Raw genomic sequence first — 22,219 nt, forward strand, 5'->3', positions numbered from 1 at the left:
GGTCCACCCTGACACTAGAGTAAAACAAGAGGTCTCACCCTGACACTAGAGTAAAACAAGAGGTCCTCACCCCTTGATACCAGAGTAAAACAAGAGGTCCTCACCCCTGACACCAGAGTAAAACAAGAGGTCCTCACCCTTGACACTAGAGTAAAACAAGAGGTCCTCACCCTTGACACTAGAGTAAAACAAGAGGTCCTCACCCTTGACACTAGAGTAAACAAGAGGTCTCACCCCTTGACACTAGAGTAAAACAAGAGGTCCTCACCCTTGACACTAGAGTAAACAAGAGGTCCTCACCCTTGACACTAGAGTAAAACAAGAGGTCCTCACCCCTTGACACCAGAGTAAAACAAGAGGTCCTCACCCCTGACACCAGAGTAAAACAAGAGGTCCTCAGCCCCTTTGACATTAGAGAAAACAAGAGGTCCTCACCCTTGACACCAGAGTAAAACAAGAGGTCCCACCTTTGACACTAGAGTAAAACAAGAGGTCCCCACCCCTTGACACCAGAGTAAACAAGAGGTCCCACCCTGACACCAGAGTAAACAAGAGGTCCTGGCCCTTTAACATTAGAGCAAAACAAGAGGTCCTCACCCCTTGACACCAGAGTAAAACAAGAGGTCCTCACCCCTGACACTAGAGTAAAACAAGAGGTCCCACCCCTTGACACCAGAGTAAAACAAGAGGTCCTCACCCCTGACACCAGAGTAAAACAAGAGGTCCTGGCCCTTTGACATTAGAACAAAACAAGAGGTTCTCACCCCTTGACACCAGAGTAAAACAAGAGGTCCTCACCCTTTGACACTAGAGTAAAACAAGAGGTCCTCACCCCTTGACACCAGAGTAAAAACAAGAGGTCCTCACCCCTGACACCAGAGTAAAACAAGAGGTCCTCACCCTTGACACCAGAGTAAAACAAGAGGTCCTCACCCCTTGACACCAGAGTAAAACAAGAGGTCCTCACCCCTTGACACCAGAGTAAAACAAGAGGTCCTCACCTTTATACCAGAGTAAAACAAGAGGTCCTCACCCCTGACACTAGAGTAAAACAAGAGGTCCTCACCCTTGACACTAGAGTAAAACAAGAGGTCCTCACCCCTGACACTAGAGTAAAACAAGAGGTCCTCACCTCTTGACACTAGAGTAAACAAGAGGTCCTCACCCCTGACACCAGAGTAAAAGGTCTTGATACCAGGAAACAAGAGGTCCTCACCCCTTGGCACAGAGTAAAACAAGAGGTCCTCACCCCTGACACTAGAGAAACAAGAGGTCCTCACCCTTGACACCAGAGTAAAACAAGAGGTCCTCACCCCTTGACACCAGAGTAAAACAAGAGGTCCTCACCCATTGACACCAGAGTAAAACAAGAGGTCCTCACCCCTCTACTGAGAGAGATTAATCTACTGGTTACTGAGAGAGGGGTTACTTAACTACGACAGATTACTTTACTGAAAGAGCCCACTTTACTTCTCACATAACAGCTTACTTTACAAGCCACCCATGAATGTTTTGAAAGCTTCCTTGTTCTCGACTTCAAATGGGTTAATTTAGTTTCGTGCCGCGTGAATGACTTTGTTGGTGTCTTCTTCACTTTTAGTAATCTGCGAAGACTGTAGAACGTAGGTCCTTATGTTAACCACTTTCTTGGCTGCCCATGACAGTCCGCTGTAAAGCTGCCTAGTGATATTCCTCTTGCATGCCTTGTTGTGCACCATCTGAAGTAGGCTGAGTGATTTCTGCTGAAGCCGATGATACCATCATGAGATTTTGCATGGCGATTGGTTGTCTATTCAATGGTGATATCCACAGCATTTTTTGATGAGGGAACGTCTGATCTGTTCACACGGAGTCCATTCTGTTTGAGAAGTCTCTGCATCAGTATTTTGGGCTTGATAGGTTCAGCATAGTCAAGAAGTTGAGGGTAGTTTACCTGGGATAATTTGGGTAATCATAGCTGATGAACAGACGGCACATGTTCTGGAGGCATTCCAATAGTGCAAGTTCCAACTGTTTTCTTTGGTTGTTCTTTCAAGCTGAAGAATCAGCCATACCCTGTCCATGTAACTGAGCTAAAACTGTTCAGTTTTGCCCAATTCTCTTTTGTGCACTCTTGTTTTAAATCCGAGAGGAGGGACAGCATTTTTTTGCAACTTTTGTTTTCAAAAGCCTGCCTCAGATTTTCACATGGATCTTCGGCATGGTGTATGAGTATCTCCTGTACTTTCTTATTAACAAAGTCAGCATGTGATGACTTATATGACTGCAGAAGAAGGCGCCCCAATGCCTCCAAGACAAAATTGTGAAAGCGGAGAGCTCTGTTGTAGTGCTTGTCAGTTGCACTTACTCGATGTATCCACTGGCACAAGTTTCAGATTCAACAAGGATTTCCTCAAATCCACAGCAACTCAAACGCTTTCCAAGCGAACCCAAGTACTGTATGCACAGGTAAGATGAAAGACACCCATTCCGATAATGACATCACCTAAGTCTTTTGGGTTCTTCCAAACAATATTGCATGCATTTTTGGCCACAGCTAGATCAAATGCCCTAATTGTGCACTGTCAGCCCACCTCCTTTGAATCTTGTTGGGAAAGCCTCAAAATGTACTGCCCAGTAGCACCGTCAGTGATTGGGGCAAATACAGGGGGCATATACCCAGCTGTTGATTCTTGTTTGTTTCCCTGGTTGTTGCTACTTGTCAGAGAAACCCACCCAGCCTATGATGGCACTGCCTGTACATCTGCCTTGGCTACAGCTCTGGTGCAAATCCACAGCATGTCAGAGGACTTGACTGAAGATGACTCTGTACTTGTGACTTTGGTTGATGAAATCTTTACATTTGGTTCTGCTCTGCTTTTTGCAAAATAAAGCATGACTTCTTTGGGTATGCATGTGACTGAACGTTTCTTTGTCCTTGGCTGAGAGGAGGGAAGCTCAGAAGACAATATCACTGTCCCTTGACACTTCTTGAATTATTAATCCATGGGCAGTATGTGGGTTCAGCACCAGATGGTGTTTCCTCCATTATGTCGAAATAGTCCCAACAGGGGTATGATGATGATGATGTTCCTGTCAGGATCAGTTGCTGATGGGAGCACTGACTTTTGCACATTACTGTTTCACGCCTACAGACTGGTGTAAGATGCACAGTGACTAAAGCAATGGATCTGGGAGACATTTTCAGTACTGCCTGTGATATGGCTCAGTGTCATGTCAAGGAGAAGGTGCTATGGCATCACCCACTGGCCTTGTGCCACAGCGTCGCAAATGTCTTGGACAAATGACTTCACCGATCGGTATGTCCCTCCAGACGATTCCTGCAGTTTTCTGTGAAAACTTGACAAGGAAAGTTTTCCAAGCTCTAGGGTGGACGTATCATATCAGTCAGTAGGAACTTGCAGATGGGGCCAAGGCATAGAGTAGGATTCAAACATAGTCTTTTGAATTAACCTGCGAAGTACCAATGCAGCTTCTAATTTTCTTGAAGTTGAAGCTACAACTTCAAAAGCAGCCACCACTGCTTAACTTTTGGAAGATAAGATGAGTATACACGTTCACTCTTGCAATTAGGCTGCCAAAACTGTAAATGCCAGTCAAGCTTCTTCACCAGCTTGAACTTCAATTTACCAGGTTTGTAGTCATCAGTGAAGAACTGGGGACTGTTCTCTAACATAAAATGTTGATATTTTTCTTTGAGCATTGTCATCCTCTCAACATTAGATTGTTCACTGATGCTCTCCTGACCATACTGGGCGATGTACAGAAAAGCAGCACCATGGGCTGTGTTCCTCCATGACCTGGGTGTCTGTAATGATCTTTTTCCCTCCTTGTGTCATCACTATACGTGTGTTAGTCTTCCCACATGAAATATGGCAGTAAGCTTCTCTGGCCACTAAGTCAATGCCCTGAATTTTAAAAAGAATGCCATCACATTGTTTTTGTTCCGCCGCAGTCTTAATTGACTCTTCGGCCATCTTTGTAACGCATTTCAGAAGCTTTTGTTCCTTTCATTATCTTCGTAATTCGATTTTTGCCACAAACTAGACATTCATCCGCAGGTAACAGGACTGTGGTGTTAGACTGCTGTGAGGTCCTGCGTCTTGTCAGTGTTTTTCCCTTTAAAAATGTGGATGTGTTTGTAAAGCTTTTGTAGCCAAGCAGGTGTGATGAGAACACGTAGGATACCTGGGAACATACGTCAGGTAACCTGCCACTAACACAACTTTGTAATTGTTTCAGCTTAATTGCGTCGTTGATTTTCTGGAAACTCGTCTAGGATAGTGAGTGACCTTAATTTAGTGTCCGATCTGTTTTGGTGATAAATAATTTACTCTTTTGACAGCTTTTTAGAGGCTTCAGTTTCAAAAGCTTTTCATTCCCTGTATTTCTTGCCTCATACATCATTGCACAGTTGTCCTTCCATAACACTATTGATTACACGCCAAAGAAAATGTCTTAAGTTGTTTTGTATATAATACATACAAAAGTATGTCAAAATAAGCATAAAAAATAGTTCCTTTAGCAAAGAACATATTCAAGTTCACTACAAAACCTCTAAATACTTTGAATTTATGTCACCAAGGTGTAAGTAACTTGGAAAGACAGACTAACAGACTATAATAAACTGTAATAATATAATGCTAATAATAAGAACATAACATAAGATAATAAAGAGTCTGCAATAGGCCGGTTGGCCTGTGCATGGCAGCTCCTGTCGAGAGTTACTACCACTCTACACCATCCATGAATCTATCTAGCCTCCTTTTAAAACTTTCCAGCGTTCCAGCACTTACTACAAAGTTGCTAAGCTTGTTCCACTCGTCCACCACCCTATTTGTGAACCAGTTCCTTCCTATCTCCCTCCTAAACCTAAACTTACCCAATTTAAATCCGTTGCTACGAGTCCTATCCTGCTCGGATATTATAAGAACTTTATCTATATCGCCTTTATTGATTCCTTTCACCCACTTAAATACTTCTATCATATCTCCCGCACTTCGTCTTTCTAGGGAATGCAAGTTTAATTTCTTTAACCTATCTTGATATGGAAGGTTTTAAGCCCGAATCATTTTCGTCATTCTTCGCTGCACCGACTCCAGTGAATTGATATCCATTCTATAATAAGGCACCAGAACTAAACCGCATAATCGAGGTGCGGCCTGACTAGCACAAGATATAGTTGCAATAAAACTCTGCACTCTTATTACTACACTTCTAGATATAAAACCTAATACTCTGTTTGCCTTATTTCGAACATTAACGCACTGTTTTCTAGGCCGTAGGTCCGGCCTTATAATTCCCCTAAGTCTCTTTTTCAAGTCGACTTCTAGGTTGATGTTGTTAAGGCTGTTTACATTGACAGTATTTGTTCTTCCAATATTAAGTACGCTGCACTTGCTTGTGTTGAATTTCATTTGCCATTTTTCTGACCACCCTGCAGTTTATTTAAATCCTCCTGTAGTGCATTAGCATCCTGCCCTGAATTAATCTGTCTCCTATTTTGGTGCCATCCGCAAACTTGCTTATGTCACTGCTGATCCCAGTATCTAGATCGTTTATGTAGATTATGAACAAGAGGGCCCAGTACTGACCCTGGGGAACCCCACTGGTTACACAGCCCCACTCAGATTTAACACCATCTACGTTGACCCTCTGTGTTCTATCGGTGAGGCATGATTTTATCCAACTTAAAACTTTCCCCTCGATACCATGAGCCTTAACTTTTCTCAGATTCGATGCGGCACTCTGTCAGACGCTTTGCTAAAGTCTAAGTAAATAACATCGTAATTTTCGACATTATCTACTACCTCGAAGACTTCCCTAAAAAACGTCAGCAGATTTGTTAGACAAGATTTTCCCTTTGCAAACCCATGTTGAGAGTAGCGTAGATTAATTTGCTTTTCTCTAAATGCGATCGGATGCTATTTGCTATAATTGATTCAAGAAATTTCCCTCATACTGACGTCAAACTAATATAATATTAAAAAGTATGTAATAATATATTAATATGAATATAAAAATATAACAGAATACGAGTATAACAGACTGTCATTAACCCATGTAGTACTGATCAGATTCGGGATAGGACCAACAGTACATTAACTTCAAACGTGTACTGTCGCCACACTCAGACGATGAGTTTTGGCAGACAACCTGAATTTAATACCTAAGAGATCAAGGTGTATGGGAATCACCATCCCATACGCCCCCCCACCGGCAGTGAGGGGAGGCTGGCCCATGGTCTAGTACGTTTTGTGTGTGTAGCGTCTAACACTCCCTGACAAATGTATATTTACACTAACAAAAGTCCTCAGTCCTTATTTCACCACAGTAATAAGTTCATGAGCCGTCAACAATACTCGACACACTATACTTCCACCATCTTGTGTATTACTAACTATATATATATACTATGTCATAATACCAATCAAATAATGCCACTGGGTTTATTCTGGTTTTTATGTCACGAATTATGACAGTTTTATCGCTGTTATGCCATGGTTTATTGTTTATATAGCGGTGCGTATGTTTAACTCCTCCACTCACTGCTACTGCTACCTGTCTCTCCAATATGAATAACAGGAGAAACTAAAGTAACAGCTAGGGAGGTTCTCTCACTCCTAAGAAGCCATGCAGTATAAGAGTGATGGTTCACAAATATTACCTTATCTAGGCAGCTCTCACAGCCTCCACCCGCCAATAAATCTTTGCTTTCATAACCAATACCGGATGACGTGGTATAATTGACAGCATCGCCTACGGCCAATAGCGTTCGTGTATCTGTAAACAGGAGAGGGGTGGAGGTGGTCGCTAGTACGCGGGGGATTGTGCTATGTGAACGTCGTAGGTGATTTTCTGGTGTTTAAGCTAATATATGCCTTGTAAACACCCCATGACGGCCTGTCTCACACACACCGTCCTCAAGCAGCCAGTTGCCGCAAGTTATCCTCCTAAAAAAATAGGACACCCCGATATCTCTTATGTCAGGTGAGTCTTTCTTGAGAACACACTACTCTGTTGTCTTAAACACCATCATTTTAATGCTCACTATCCTTTATATTTTCTTCACTATCAAACATTAACTCCCTGAGGCAAAATAAAACTTAGTTTTCTCTCTCATATTAAAAAGAATAAGTAAAATTTACATTACAACGTCAGATAAGCTTTCTGAAGATATTCGAGTATATTAATCAAATTTAAACCAAACTTAAAAAAATATATACTAACAAATACTGATACAGGTATATTGATGTATTAAAAGATCTATATTATAAATGTGTCCGGATTAACCTAACCTAACCTAGTGGAATTCCCCCACTCCGCCTCCCTAAAAAATACAAAAAATATTAAAAAAGTTACTGTTCATCAATCTACCTCAACCAGGGCTATTTTTCTGTGTACAAATTACTATAAATTAACACAACTATAGGCTGACACGTCCATACATACACATGGTGGTTGAAGACAAAGCAATATTGTTAGAGCCCGGCACATGATCCTTAACCTAAGTGCGTCACCTTATTTTAACTTGTGCTGACCAAAACCCAGACCAAGTTAAATATTTAAACCAAGGTTGAATTTAACTTTAATACCACATCAGTTAATAGAATATAATTAAGCACAGTAATTAACTCACCATCGTTAACAGTTCAGTACAAATATTAATCACGAAACAAAATACAATTAATCTTCGTAATAATTTCACAACTGCTTCCCTAATCTATTATAAATTCTATTTATCAGTCAACAGAATTTAATGAAGCATTGATCTTAACACAACATCAATTATAATCTTCATAAACATCAATCACCAAAATATAACCATCAATAACCTAATAACATCAATTAACATTATTAATAATTTATTTTAACCACCATTAACAAATTCCAATAATAATTTTACATTAAATATCTACTTACAAAGTTTCATCACTATCTTCAATATTATTTACTATTATTATCAAACTCATTATAAGTCGATAAGGGTGTTTTAAGTACATAATGGTGAGGGTAAAGTTAGGTTAGGTTAGGTTAGGTTAGGTTAGGTCAATAGGTCAGGTCAGGTCAGTTTAGGTTAGGTACCACACCAGACAATTACCTGTATATAAAACTAGGCAAAATCACAAATCAATTACAAATATAAAATAACATCGAACGAATGCAGAATAACAACCACTAAATAAATAAACAGCAAGAACTGGAATTTGAAACATTAAACATAAGAAATTAACCAGTGATGACATCTATAGCTCTATCTTGTCTCACCAGTCCATCCTCACAGTGTTCAGCGATATACAATACACCAGCCAGTGTTTTAGGCGACGCTGGTTGGCTGGTATATCCCCTACGTCATTATTCCAGCCAGCGTTTTAGGCGACGCTGGTTGGCTGGTATATCCCCTACGTCAGTATTCCAGCCAGCGTTTTAGGCGACGCTGGTTGGCTGGTATATCCCCTACGTCAGTATTCCAGCCAGCGTTTTAGGCGACGCTGGTTGGCTGGTATATCCCCTACGTCAGTATACCAGCCAGCGTATTAGGCGACGCTGATTGGCTGGTATATCCCCTACGTCATTATTCCAGCCAGCGTTTTAGGCGACGCTGGTTGGCTGGTATATCCCCTACGTCAGTATTCCAGCCAGCGTTTAGGCGACGCTGGTTGGCTGGTATATCCCACGTCATTATTCCAGCCAGTGTTTTAGGCGACGCTGTTGGCTGGTATATCCCTACGTCAGTATACCATCCAGCGTTTTAGGCGACGCTGATTGTTGGTATATCCCCTACGTCATCATCAGCAACACACACCCCTCATTATTCATTGAGTTCTCTGGCTTTCTTTATGGATAAATTTATTATTTTAATACAATGTTTAAAATTATATAAATATATTTCTTATAAGTTAATTTCTCATGGCCGATATCTCACTGTTTAGTACCTATAACATCTTTGTATAATAAAGCACTTATATGTATAATAAAGTACCACATACATATTGATTTTTGTTTTGCCAAGAGTCTAATGAGGATGACATATTATTACTAGTGAAGAGGTAATAATGTAGACACACTGTATAATATAGGAGTAAACAAGGCGCTCTATATTCCAACATGTTATAGCCTATACGTAACAACAGTGAAATGCTAGTTGAATATTTCGTATACAGTGAAATGGGGCAGAAGAGTTTGGCATTTGGCTCCTCCCCTCTGTGACCTCTGACCTCTTGTTGTTGTTTTATTAAGTGTTTGAACTGTCAAGCATCGAACACAACTCGTGGTAACTTACAAAACATATAACTATTGCGTTTATTCTAACCACAATATCTGCATGTGACTTTTCCTCCTAAATAAACAGTATTAGGAGTATGGATTACGGGGTTCTAAAAATTTATTCAAAAGTAGAATTACCTTTGAGACATGCATACTTACTTATGACTGTATGTGTGTGTCCTTAACCTATGATCCTTGAAAACAATAAATTTATAGCGTCCTTCCTCATGGGAGATATATATGACCTGACTATCATGTTGGGCGACACTGCAACACACACTTCCTGAGTTCAGTAATTGTGCAGAAAAAGGTGAACGTGACCTCTCACCATAAAATACAAGGCAGTTCATCCTCCAGGTACAGGTAACCCCCTACCAGGTATAGTTAACACAGTAGCGAGTAGAGCCGGAGTTATCGCCCACATAGAGTTGGAGTGATCATGTGTAAACTATGCTGGAGTTATATGTAAACCCATATAGAGCTAGAGTTATCATGTGTAAACCCATATAGAGCTGGAGTTACCATGTAAAAACCCTTATAGAGCTGGAGTTATCATGTGTAAACCCATATAGAGCTGGAGTTACCATGTAAACCCTTATAGAGCTGGAGTTGTCATGTGTAAACCCATATAGAGCTGGAGTTGTGTGTGTAAACCCATATAGAGCTGGAGTTAACATGGGTAAACCCTTATAGAGCTGGAGTTGTCATGTGTAAACCCTTATAGAGCTGGAGTTACTATGTAAACCCTTATAGAGCTGGAGTTATCATGTGTAAACCCTTATAGAGCTGGAGTTATCATGTGTAAACCCTTATAGAGCTGGAGTTACCATGTGTAAACCCTTATAGAGCAGAAAATATCATGTGTAAACCCATATAGAGCTGGCGTTGTTATGTGTAAACCCACATATACATAAACAACCTCCAGTGTAAACATTACCCTCACCTGCCTACCTCTCGTGTATACCTTGTGTTAATTATTCTCTTGGTTAATACATTCTTCATCTCTATCAGTGTATCAGTCACGCTTATCATCACACTCGATCTACTGTTATCTCTCGGAGCAATCTGGCCGGTGTCTCCCATGATCAAGACAAGTGACGTGACTGTGTGTTTTATAATGCTTTATCAATATGACTATAATATTGAACAGCAAACTTGCCTTCGAGATATATACCACACACCTCCTCCCACACCAACACGATACACCACACCTCCTCCCCAACCATACACCACCTCCATATACCACACCTCCCCCAACCATACACCACCTCCACCACCATACACCACCAACACCACCATAAACCACACCTCCACCCCACCATACACCTCCTCCCCCACCATACACCACACCTCCCCCTCCGTGAATATAATATGGGACTGTTAAACAAAACCTTAAAACCTGTAATCAAGACGGAACTTCTTGATGAATATGAAGCCAGTAGCCAAGTGCAAACAGGTGCTAGTCAATCCATTGTAAAACATGAAGCAAGTAACAAGATCACTAGATTACAAGATGTTGTAGCCGCTAGACTAAGGTTAAGATATAAATACTTCTGGCAGTATGATCCTCAAGCAGATGTGAACAAAACTAAATGTAAAGTGTGTGGTCAGACATATGGCCACACCCTCCAACACTACGTCTTGGACTGTGAAAAAATAGAACCTTTTAGAGATAGATCCAAGCACACTGTGTATGCAAAGGTACAGTACTTTATCTCTGATGACAAGATAGCTGATATACTAAGGCTGTATCCACACTTCACATCTAGTACCTAAGCAAACTTGTACAGTGTGCACCAAATTAACAAACAAAGTACTGTACTGGATATACTCTGCAACACTCAATGCCATAATACCTGACCACTGGGGTCTCATAAACACCCTTTGTCGCCTATACTCTGTAATCCTTTTGCGCTATCGCTCTCAAGAGTACGGGATGCACAATAAACTAGCTGCTGTCCACCATATATAAACCACACCTCTCTCTCCATCTCCATACACCACACCTCCATCATCATACACCACACCCTCCACCACCATACACCACACCACCACACACCACACCCTCCACACACCACACCTCCACACACCACACCCTCCACACACCACACCCACACCATACACACCACACCCTCCATCACCATACACCACACCTCCCCCATCACCATACATCACACCTCCCTCCACCACCATACGCCTCACCTCCCTCTCCACCACCATACACCACACCTCCCCTCCACCACCATGCACCACAACCCCCTCCACCACCACATACACACACCTCACCCTCCAGCACCATACACCACACCCCCACCACCATGCACCACACCTCCAACCACCACCACACCACCCTCCACCACCATACACCACACCTCCACCACCATGCACCACACCCTCCGTCACCACACACCACACTCCATGCACCACACCTCCACACCACACCACCCTCCACACCACACCTCCCTCCACACCACACATCACACCTCCCCACCACCATACACCACACCGCCCCTCCACCACCACATCACACCTCCACCACCACACACCACACCCTCCAGCACCATATGCCACACCCTCCAGCACACACACCACACCTCCCCCACCACCACTACTCCACATCTTCCCTCCATCACCAAACACCACACCTCCCCATTCACCACCATACACCACACCTCCTCCTCCTCCACCACCATACACCACACCTCCACCACCATACACCACACCTCCCTCCACCACCATGCACCACACCTCCCCTCCGTCACCATACACCACACCTCCATCACCATACACCACACCTCCCCCACCATACACCACACCCCCTCCACCACCATACACACCACACCTCCCACACACCATCCCCCACCACCACATCACACCTCCCCCACCACACACACCACACCGCCCACCCACCACCACACCACACCCCCACCACCATACACCACACCTTCCCTCCACCACCATACACCACACCGCCCCTCCACCACCACACAGACACCACACCTCCATACACCACACCACCACCACCATACACCACACCTTCCCACCACCATACACCACCTCCATCACCATACACCACAACCTCCCTCCATACACCACACCACCTCCATACACCACACCACCTCCACACACCACACCCTCCACCACCATACACCACACCTCCCTCCATCACCATACCACACCACCCTCCACCATCACACCTCCATACATCACACCTCCTGCACCATACACCACCTCCACCACCACACCACACCCCCCTCCCACACCACACCCCCCATACATCCACCTCCACACCATACACCACACCCCCTCCATCACCATCACCACACCTCCCCTCACCACACCACCCACCTCCACCACCATACACCACACCTCCCCTCCACCACCACACACCTCCCACCACCACACCTCCCTCCATACACCACACCCCCACCATACATCACACCGCCCTCCATCACCATACACCACACCTCCCACCACTCACCACACCTCCCTCCATCACCATACATCAAACCTCCCTCCACCACCACCACCTCCCCCACCATACACCACACCTCCTCCCCCACCATACACCCACACCTCTCCCCACCATACACCACACCTCTCCCCCCACCATACACCACACCTCCACCACCACACCACACCTCCCCCATACACCACACCTCTCCCACCATACACCACACCCTCCCCACCATACACCACACCCTCCCCCACCATCACCCACACCTCCTCCCCACCATACACCACACCTCCCCCACCATACACCACACCTCTCCTCCCCACCATACACCACACCTCTCCCCACACACCACACCTCCACCACCATATCACCACACCCCTCCACCACCATACACCACACCTCTCCCTCCACCACCATACACCACACCTCCCCACCATCCACCCTCCCCACCACACCACACCCTCCCTCCACCACCATACACACCTCCACCACCATACACCATACACCCATCTTCCCTGGCAACACAGCCTACTTGGCCAGCCCCCTTCCCTCCTCACACAGCCCACGCCAGACCCCCTCACACAGCCTACTTCGCCCCTCCTCACAGCCTCAGACCCCTACCCTCCCTCACACAGCCTACTTGGCCAGACCCCTACCCTCCCCTACACAGCCTACTTGGCCAGACCCCTACCCTCCCTCTACACAGCCTACTTGGCCAGACCCCCCCCCTCACAGCCTACTTGGCCAGTCCTCTCACAAGCCTACTTGGCCAGACCCCTTCCCTCTACACAGCCTACTTGGCCAAACCCCACCCTCCCTCACACAGCCTACTTGCCAGACCCCTACCCTCCCTCTACACAGCCTACTTGCCAGACCCCTACCCTCCCCTACACAGCCACTTGGCAAACCCCACCTCCCCACACAGCCACTTGCAGACCCCCCACACAGCCTTGGCCACACAGCCTACTTGGCCAGATCCCATCTCTACAAAAAACACCATCCGGCCCCCTCTACCAGCCCGATTTAGCCTGTGGTGGGAATCTATCTGTCTTCGTCTTGTGGGGTTTTCGCCTCATTTCCCCGGCGTGCCCGTTGTTTCCACCCGCTCTAGTTTACGATCCTTCCAGCCGGCATAAATTACCATTCATGAATACAAACTAATTCGTGGTTTACGCTTCTCATTATTTTGTTGGAGTCCCACTAGGGGGGGGGTTACCAGTTTGTGGGATGCTTACTCCTCCGCCGCCTCACTCTAACATTGACAAGAGGCATTTTTTGTTGTTCTTGGGTGTTGGATTTTCGACTCGGGGATGAGGGCATGGGTGGGATATATTTTTCATCATCTAGTGTCTTAATTATTGACTGTATAAAGATAAATATAATCATGGGTTCAGGTGTCATGCCCCCAGGATGGGTTACCTACAGCACTAAAGATCTTCTCTACCGTCATATGTGAAAATGTGAAGGGAGAAAAATGTGGGCTGAGACAAGAGTTAGGTCGGCATCAGCCTCCCAGCCGGCAGTTCCTTCCTTCCTCTGACCGGCCCAGACCCACACACTAGCACCAACTTTTACCCCCACACCACACTCTTCCCACAATGATTCGTCTCCTCGCCTCTAGTGTTGATTTATTATTACCACTTCAATATCACATCTGTTTGTCTCTCTCGTCATCCTAAACTTGATTACGAGAGGCGACGTTATGGATTATCCCATTAACTTTCAAATATGAATATATATATAATTATGAACACCTGGAAATATAAATTACAAGAGTGACTGCGAACGAACTGCACTAAGAGGCGCCTGATGTGGCATATCCGAGCAGGACTGAGCCGTTGTAATCAGGCATTAAACCCACTTCAACCAACCATCTACCAGGATATTGATCTCGGGGGCGGACCCACATAACTCGCCCCGCCCAATTTCGCCCAGCGGCCAGTCAACGTTCACGATTTCTTCTCCTCAGCCAGTGGCCAGGTCCAGATGCCCATTAGGGAGGAGCCAACGAAATGATAGCCAATCACGTTACAGAGCCCGGAATTCAATGAAAGAGATACTAGACCAATCAGAATGGTCAGAGGATAATGGTGGCCCGGTTTTCATTAGCGGTACAAATGGTGTGAAATGGTGATGTGATGAGCGCTGACTTAGGTGATATCAGAAGCGAACTCGACACCGGAAAGACAACACGTGTCCAGGATCGTGAACGTGAGAGTTAGTGTGGCCAGGGTGAGCAACACCTTGTTCAGCACATGACAGAAAAATTAACTTGGCCAGTAACTTGAAGAGGGACAATGTGCTCACCAGGAATTTTGTGTTGATTTACAATTTGTTATTTATTTGTTGTGGAGACGTGAGGACTGAGGTGTGTGTGTGTGTTTGTGTGCGGTGGGCGGCAGAGACACCCGTGGGCTGGCAGGAGCGACGCCTTCACCATGTCCACCAGCGAGCGTAAGTCCTTCTGCATCGAGTCGCTACTGTCGCGGGAGGCGGTGGTAGCGGGCGTGGGCGGCGGCGGGCGGAGTACGCTGAGCCCCGCTGACCTCACCTCACACGAGGTCACCTCCCCGCCCCACACGCCGCCCCTCAGCCCGCTCTCCTCGCCACACTCCTCCCCGCTCTCCATCTCTCCCGCCGTCACCTCCTCAGCCATGCTCAATCGCGCCACCTTCCTAGGGGGGGCGTCGGCCCCTCTCATGCCCTCTCACCTCTACCAGTACCCGGGTATGGCCTTGCCCCCCGGCCTTCTCCCTGCCCACGCCTTCACGCCCACCAGTTCACCACTGTTGGACGCCCAGGCCTTCAACGCCCTTAAGTCCGGGGCGGCATCACTTCCGCCCGCCGCCCTGGACTGGTTCGCCCGCGCCGGCCTCATGTACCCGCGCCTCCCCCCGGAGCTAGCAGGTCAGACACTGTTGTTATTACATTATACTAACCTCCTGTTCTTAATGGTGACTCAGTCATAATGTACCACCACCTATTATACAATGTTACTACTGTACATTATTACAATCTTAATCTCCCCTCAAAAAAAAAATCGACGTCACGATAAAATATTGACGATTTAAATAAATATTAAAAGATGATTAATAAACAAAAAACGTGAGGAAGACTTCAGGCGCCCACCACCTGCCCCCCGGCCACACCTTATGGCGCCCACTACCTGCCGCCCAGCCACACCTTATGGCGCCCACCACCTGCCGCCCGGCCACACCTAAGGCGCCGACTATATCTGCCGCCCGGCCACACCTTAAGGCGCCCATCACCTGCCGCCCGGCCACACCTTATAGATTTTTCATTAACCAAAACTTTTATGATGGCGAAAAATTATATAATAACTACAACAGCCAAACCTAATCTACTCTGATCTAACTTTAGCATAAACCATTTAATCTAATCCTAACTAAATCCCCAATTTAACAAACAAATCAGCGGAAATACAGGTCAATTAACCCATTACCTGAAGGGCACACGACAACGAACTCACTCGACAGTTTTCATTTCTCCAAGACAGAATTTTGGTCAAAGGAAAAATGTTTATGCAAGTCGCTCCCACACACAAGGTCCAAATTTCCCCTCTGTGTTTATCCGTGAGATTAAGTTTTAACTCCTTGAAGAATGAAAGATTAAACTATAATCCTGAAAGGGTGAATCCATCATCCACCAAAGTTTAATCCATCGCACTCAATAAGTTAAATCAACGTCCTCACAAAGGTTAATCCACCGTCCTCAATAGGTTAATCCATTGTCCTTAAAGAATTAAACCATCGTCTTTAAATGATAAAAAGTTTGTGTTTTAAGTTAAACCATCATCAGGCTAGATTCGGTTAAGTAGGTCCAAATTAGATGCTAGGTTAAGCAAGGTCAACCCAGACTGGCAAGTAAGGTCAGGTTAAATTTGGCAAAATAAGGTCAGACTATATTAAGGTTAAATAAAGACATGATAAATCTGTTAAGTTAGGTTAGGTGTTTTGACATCTTGTCCTACAACTACGCACCAGAATTATCAAAGGTTGTTGTTGTTGTCAAAATGTTATTACTGTGGTTGAACAACGAAGGCCTTTAAGCGCGAAACAAAGTTAATAATATTCTAATATTAAAAAAAATAAGATAAAATTGTTGAATTTTAAACGGGTTTACTAATGTACGTTCATTTTTCACCTGTAGATAAAATACATACATTATGAGAACTAACTTACAGACGGTGGAAAATGTCTGTGTCTCCTCGATAAATGTCAACACTCCAACTAGGACAAAGGCTCCGAGCAGCAATGACAGGCGGTAGTATCCGTATCCTCTCTCCTCTCTGCGTGAGTTCTGGAAGAGATGCCGCCGCCAGACCAGGACACTCGACCACTTTTCTCGGTACAGTCTCGAACCATTTTGAAGCTTCTCATAACAGATACAGTGTAGCTTATAAGTGAACCAGTTAGATTCGTTCATACATCTCCACTTACGATTCTTTAGTCTACAAAAATATGAGCCTTGGCGCTACAGTTCCGAGGTTATTTTTTGATCGGGATTAATTTTTCGTTGTCGTACTTGGTCTTGAGAGAGTCTTACTGCATCGTACGTCAGTCAGTCAGTCAGTATCGTATCTTAAGTAAGTCAGTGTCGTATCTTAAGTCAGTCAGTGTCGTATCTTAAGTCAGTCAGTGTCATATCTTAAGTCAGTCAGTGTCGTATCTTAAGTCAGTCAGTGTCATATCTTAAGTCAGTCAGTGTCGTATCTTAAGTCAGTCGGTGTCGTATCTTAAGAGTCAGTGTCGTGTCTTAAGTCCGTCAGTGTCGTATCTTAAGTCAGTCAGTGTCGTATCTTAAGTCCATCAGTGTCGTATCTTAAGTCCGTCAGTGTCGTATCGTAAGTCAGTCGGTGTCGTATCCACAAAGACTGTCATATCTCCTCTTCATCTGACACATTGGCATATGAATAATTTCTGAACCGCTCAACAATTGATTAGATGCAAAACCAATCCTCCATAACCTACCCTAACCTACCCTGCCCAAAACTGATCTACCCTTCCTTAAACCTGACCAAACCTACCCTAACCTGACCTACCCTAATCTAACCTAACCTGACCCTCCCTAACCTGACCAAACCTACCCTAACCTGACCTGACCTACCCTAACCTGACCCTCCCTAACTCAACCTAACCTGACCTCCCTAACCTGACCAAACCTACCCTAACCTGACCTGACCTACCCTAACCTGACCCTCCCTAACCTGACCTACCCTAACCCAACCTAACCTGACCCTCCCAACCTGACCAAACCTACCCTAACCTGACCTACCACCTAGTCCCTAACCTGACCTACCCTAATCTAACCTAACCTGACCCTCCCTAACCTGACCAAACCTACCCTAACCTGACCTGACCTACCCTAACCTGACCCTCCCTAACCTGACCTACCACCTCCTAACCTGACCTGACCCTCCCTAACCTGACAACTACCCTAACCTGACCTACCTCTAACCTGACCAACACCTAACCTGCTAACCTGACCTGACCTACCCTAACCTGACCTGACATACCATGTTCTTCCCTACCCTAACCTCATCTGACCTACCCTTCCCTGCCTTACCCTAACCTAACCTACCAGAATATTAGGAATATTACATAAAACCTTGAGACCTGATGTAATTCTGTCCACTCCCCGTCAATTTGGTGGTTGGGCGGGATTCTGTCTAATAGAAAACTGTCCAATGCGCTTTTTTTTCAATAGGGATTTTCTTCAGATCCCATTGTAATATATTCATAGACAGAAGGAAAATCTGATAGTCTGGGACTTTTTCACATAACGAGTATTTGGATTTTTCTGTGGTGGGTGAGTGGTGGCACGAGTCCCTCTGGGTGACACAAGTAGCGGGGGGACACAAGTAGTGGGTGACACAAGTGGGTGGTGACGCAAGTAGTGTGACGCAAGTATAGTGGGTGACACAAGTAGCGGTGGACACAAGTAGTGGGTGACGCAAGTAGCGGTGGACACAAGTAGCGGATGACACAATTAGTGGGTGACGCAAGTACCGGTGGACACAAGTATAGTGGGTGACACAAGTAGCAGATGACACAAGTAGTGGGTGACACAAGTAGCGGTGGACACAAGTAGCGGGTGACACAAGTAGGGCAGACGCAAGTACCGGTGGACACAAGTATAGCGGGTGACACAAGTAGCGGTGGACACAAGTAGCGGGTGACACAAGTGAGGGTGACACAAGCAGCGGGTGACACAAGCAGCGGGTGAAACAAGTAGCGGGTGACACAAAGGATGGACACAAGCAGTGGGTGACATAAGCAGCGGGTGACGGGGTAGCGGGTGACGCAAGTAGCGGTGGACACAAGTAGCGGGTGACACAAGTAGCGGTGATGGGGCAGCGGTGACACAAGTATAGTGGGTGACACAAGCAGCGGGGACATAAGTAGTGGTGGACGCAAGTAGCGGTGGGACACAAGTAGCGGGTGACAATTAGTGGGTGACGCAAGTACCGGTGGACACAAGCATGTGGGTGACACAAGCAGCGGGGGATAAGGTAGTGGTGACACAAGTAGCAGGTGACACAAGCAGCGGGTGACACAAGCAGCAGGTGACACAAGCAGCGGACACAAGCGGGTGACACAAGCAGCGGGTGACACAAGCAGCGGGTGACACAAGCAGCGGGTGACACAAGCAGCGGGTGACACAAGCAGCGGGTGACACAGGGGCAGCGGGTGACACTATACTGGTGGTGGACGGTGGTAGTGCCTCCACCACCATGCATCATAGCACCCCGCCGGTCATAGCTCACACAATTATAGGACAAACACATGTTATTATGCAATATTATTTCACTAGACTATTTGTTACCTGTAGATTAATATACAACGAAATGGGCAATATTTATCAAGACACCGGCGGGTCACTACCATACAGTCTGGTTTATTAATGAAACTTAGTACAGGTATATATTTATTTTTTAAATCATTATCAGAAATCTTTGTTATAGTATTAAGTGAAACAGAACCCTGAAAGGACGAGCGTTAGTGCTTATTACTGTACTGTCTTGATGAAATAATGGACACTGTTACTGTTACTTACTACACCTGTGTCGCTACTGTCATCTCAATCTTTGAAATACAAAATACTACTAAAACAACTATATAATTACATACCTAAATATAAAACTGAAATTAATATATTTTATGATGATATCGGAGACTTGGGTAAAGTGAGGCAGCGACTGTAGGTGAACTGTCCAAAGCTACACCTGAGAGCCTTGTGTATAACATGTGCTGATACTCAATATTTCGTTACCATAGTATAAAACATTCTATATGCCTATTATTATTAGTATTAGTATTATTATATACCAGCCACAATATTCACCAATTATTTTTTATATTTTGTTTATTACCTTCAAGTTCCTCGTCATAGGAAATAAGATCAAAAGCTGACTGGAGAGGCTGATACCCCACACAAAACACCCATCACCCAACACCCACCACCCCACACACAACACCCACCACCCCACACACAACACCCACCACCCCACACACACAACACCCACCACCCCACACACAACACCCACCACCCCACACACAACACCCACCACCCCACACAACACCCACCACCCCACACACAACACCCACCACCCCACACACAACACCCACCACCCCACACACAACAACACCACCCCATACACACACAACACCCACCACCCCACACACAACACCCACCACCCCACACACAACACCCACCACCCCACACACACACAACACCCACCACCCCACACACAACACCCACCACCCCAGCACACACAACACCCACCACCCCACACACACAACACCCACCACCCCACACACACAACACCCACCACCCACACACACAACACCCACCACCACCCCACACACAACACCCACCACCACCCCACACACAACACCCACCACCACCCCACACACAACACCCACCACCCCACACAACACCACCACCACCCCACACACAACACCCACCACCCCACACACACAACACCCACCACCCACACACAACACCCACCACCACCCCACACACAACACCCACCACCCCACACACACAACACCCACCACCCCATGCACACACAACACCCACCACCCAATGCACACACAACACCCACCACCCCACACACAACACCCACCACCACCCCACACACAACACCCACCACCCCACACACAACACCCACCACCACACCACACAACACCCACCCCACCCCCATGCACACACACAACACCCACCACCCCACACACAACACCCACCACCCCATGCACACACAACACCCACCACCCCACACAACACCCACCACCCCATGCACACACAACACCCACCACCCCACACACAACACCCACCACCCCACACACAACACCCACCACCCCACATGCACACACAACACCCACCACCCCATGCACACACAACACCCACCACCACCCCACACAACACCCACCACACCCCACACACAACACCCACCACCCCACACACAACACCCACCACCACCCCACACACAACACCCACCACCACCCACACACAACACCCACCACCCCACACAACACCCACCACCCCACACACAACACCCACCACCCCATGCACACACAACACCCACCACCCCCATGCACACACAACACCCACCACCACCCCACACAACACCCACCACCACCCCACACACAACACCCACCACCCCACACACACAACACCCACCACCCCATGCACACACAACACCCACCACCCCACACACAACACCCACCACCCCACACAACAGACCCACACCCCATCACACACCAACCCCACCACCCCAACACAACACCCACCACCCCACACACAACACCCACCAACCCATGCACACACAACACCCACCACCCCATGCACACACAACACCCACCACCCCACACACAACACCCACCACCACACCCCACACACAACACCCACCACCCCATGCACACACAACACCCACCACCCCACACACACAACACCCACCACCACCCCACAACAACACCCACCACCACCCCACACACAACACCCACCACCCCATGCACACACAACACCCACCACCCCACACACAACACCCACCACCACCCCACACACAACACCCCACCACCCCACACACAACACCACCACCCCATGCATACACAACACCCACCACCCACACACACAACACCCCACCCACACACACAACACCCACCACCCACACACAACACCACCACCCACACACAACCACCACCCACAACAACACCCACCACCCACACACAACACCCACACCCCAACACAACACCACACCCACACACACACACACACACACACCACCACCACACACAGCCACCACCCCACACACAACCCACCCACAACACCACACCCCCACCACCACCACCCCACACAACACCCACCACCCCACACACAACACCCACCACCCCACACACAACACCCACCACCCCCCACACAACACCCACCACCACCCCACACACAACACCCACCACCCCATGCACCACAACACCC

General features: G+C 46.6%; 1 protein-coding gene across 1 annotated transcript; it reads left to right on the plus strand.

Moving 5' to 3' along the window:
- The first annotated feature begins 14,862 nt into the window (after positions 1-14,862).
- On the plus strand, positions 14,863-15,693 carry LOC121863359. The gene has a single exon (XM_042361980.1). It carries the CDS (start codon positions 15,163-15,165, stop codon positions 15,691-15,693), a length of 531 nt encoding a protein of 176 aa, XP_042217914.1. The 5' UTR covers positions 14,863-15,162.
- The last annotated feature ends 6,526 nt before the right edge of the window (positions 15,694-22,219 follow it).

The sequence above is a fragment of the Homarus americanus genome, unplaced genomic scaffold (genome assembly GCF_018991925.1).
Source record: "Homarus americanus isolate GMGI-L3 unplaced genomic scaffold, GMGI_Hamer_2.0 scaffold40248, whole genome shotgun sequence".
Taxonomy (NCBI): Eukaryota; Metazoa; Arthropoda; class Malacostraca; order Decapoda; family Nephropidae; genus Homarus; species Homarus americanus.

Excerpts from the sequence above, each read along its gene's own strand:
- LOC121863359 (XM_042361980.1), top strand. The coding sequence starts at position 15,163 with ATGTCCACCAGCGAGCGTAAGTCCTTCTGCATCGAGTCGCTACTGTCG.